At 42.4% G+C, this 1,056-nt stretch overlaps 1 protein-coding gene across 1 annotated transcript; it reads right to left on the reverse strand.

The window, feature by feature from the left end:
• Window positions 1–287: 287 nt before the first annotated feature.
• LOC149236806 (uncharacterized) lies at window positions 288–689 on the reverse strand. The gene has a single exon (XM_089369039.1). It carries the CDS (start codon window positions 687–689, stop codon window positions 288–290), a length of 402 nt encoding a protein of 133 aa, XP_089225165.1.
• Between the last annotated feature and the right edge of the window lie 367 nt (window positions 690–1,056).

The following is a 1,056-nucleotide window of genomic DNA, read 5'->3' on the forward strand; positions in this document are numbered from 1 at the left end:
AAGTGGGCCATGTGAGTGGCATCACTAGTTTTCCTACAAGGAATAATATGTGCCATTTTTGAAAATATATCCACCACTACCATTACCAAGTCATACCCTCGCTGTGTTTTAGGTAGGCCTAAGATGAAGTCCAAGCTGATGGAGTCCCATGGTCTGCCTGGAACAGGTAACAATGTATACAATCTTGCGTTCTGACTATGCCCCTTTGCTAATTGGCACACTTTGCATCTGACTATGAATCGCCGCACGTCTCTCTACATCCTTGGCCAAAAATAAAAGTGTTTGAGCTACTCGAGTGTTTTATCCACGCCAAAATGTCTGGCCAAGCCTCTGCTATTCTTTTCTCGAACAATTTTCTCCCTCATCGAGCAGTCTAGTATGCACAGTTGTCTGCCCTTGAACAAAAATTTCTCTTGTAAAATGTAGTCTAACCAAGGGCTATTATTTCTCACCAAGCGGTTCTGGCATGCCTCATAGGCCTCCTTAAAGTCTGCATCTACCTGGTACAAATCTCGTAAGTGCTCAAACCCCAACTCCTGCACAGTGCTTTCCTGCAGAAGTAGAGCTTTCCTACTCAGTGCATCTGCTACTTTATTAGCTTGCCCGCTAATGTGTTTCAATACAAAATTAAAGCTCTGTAGGTACTCCACCAGTTTGGCATGCTTGTGGTTCAGTTTGTGTTGTTGCATTATGTACTATAATGCAGAGTTATCTGAAAACAGTACGAACTCATTTCCTAACAAGTAGTGCCTCCAATGTTTTAGTGCCTGTATGACCGCATAAAACTCCTTATCATATGATGAGTATTTCTATCTACTCTCATTCAACTTTTCGCTGAAAAATGCTACAGGCTTATCCTCTTGATTGAGAATAGCTCTAATTGCTATCCCACTGGCATCACAACGAACCTGAAATAACTTCTGGAAATCTGGTAACCTCAGGATCGGCCTTTCAGTAATCTTTTTCTTTAACAACTGGAAGCTCCTCTCCGCTGCTTTTGTCCACCGAAAAGGTTGGCTGGCCTTCTTAATAGTATCTAGCATTGGCGCACAAATC

The sequence above is a fragment of the Pinus tabuliformis genome, chromosome 8, assembly GCF_031772625.1.
Source record: "Pinus tabuliformis cultivar Carrire ecotype Pingquan chromosome 8, CPIR1, whole genome shotgun sequence".
In the NCBI taxonomy this organism is placed as follows: Eukaryota; Viridiplantae; Streptophyta; class Pinopsida; order Pinales; family Pinaceae; genus Pinus; species Pinus tabuliformis.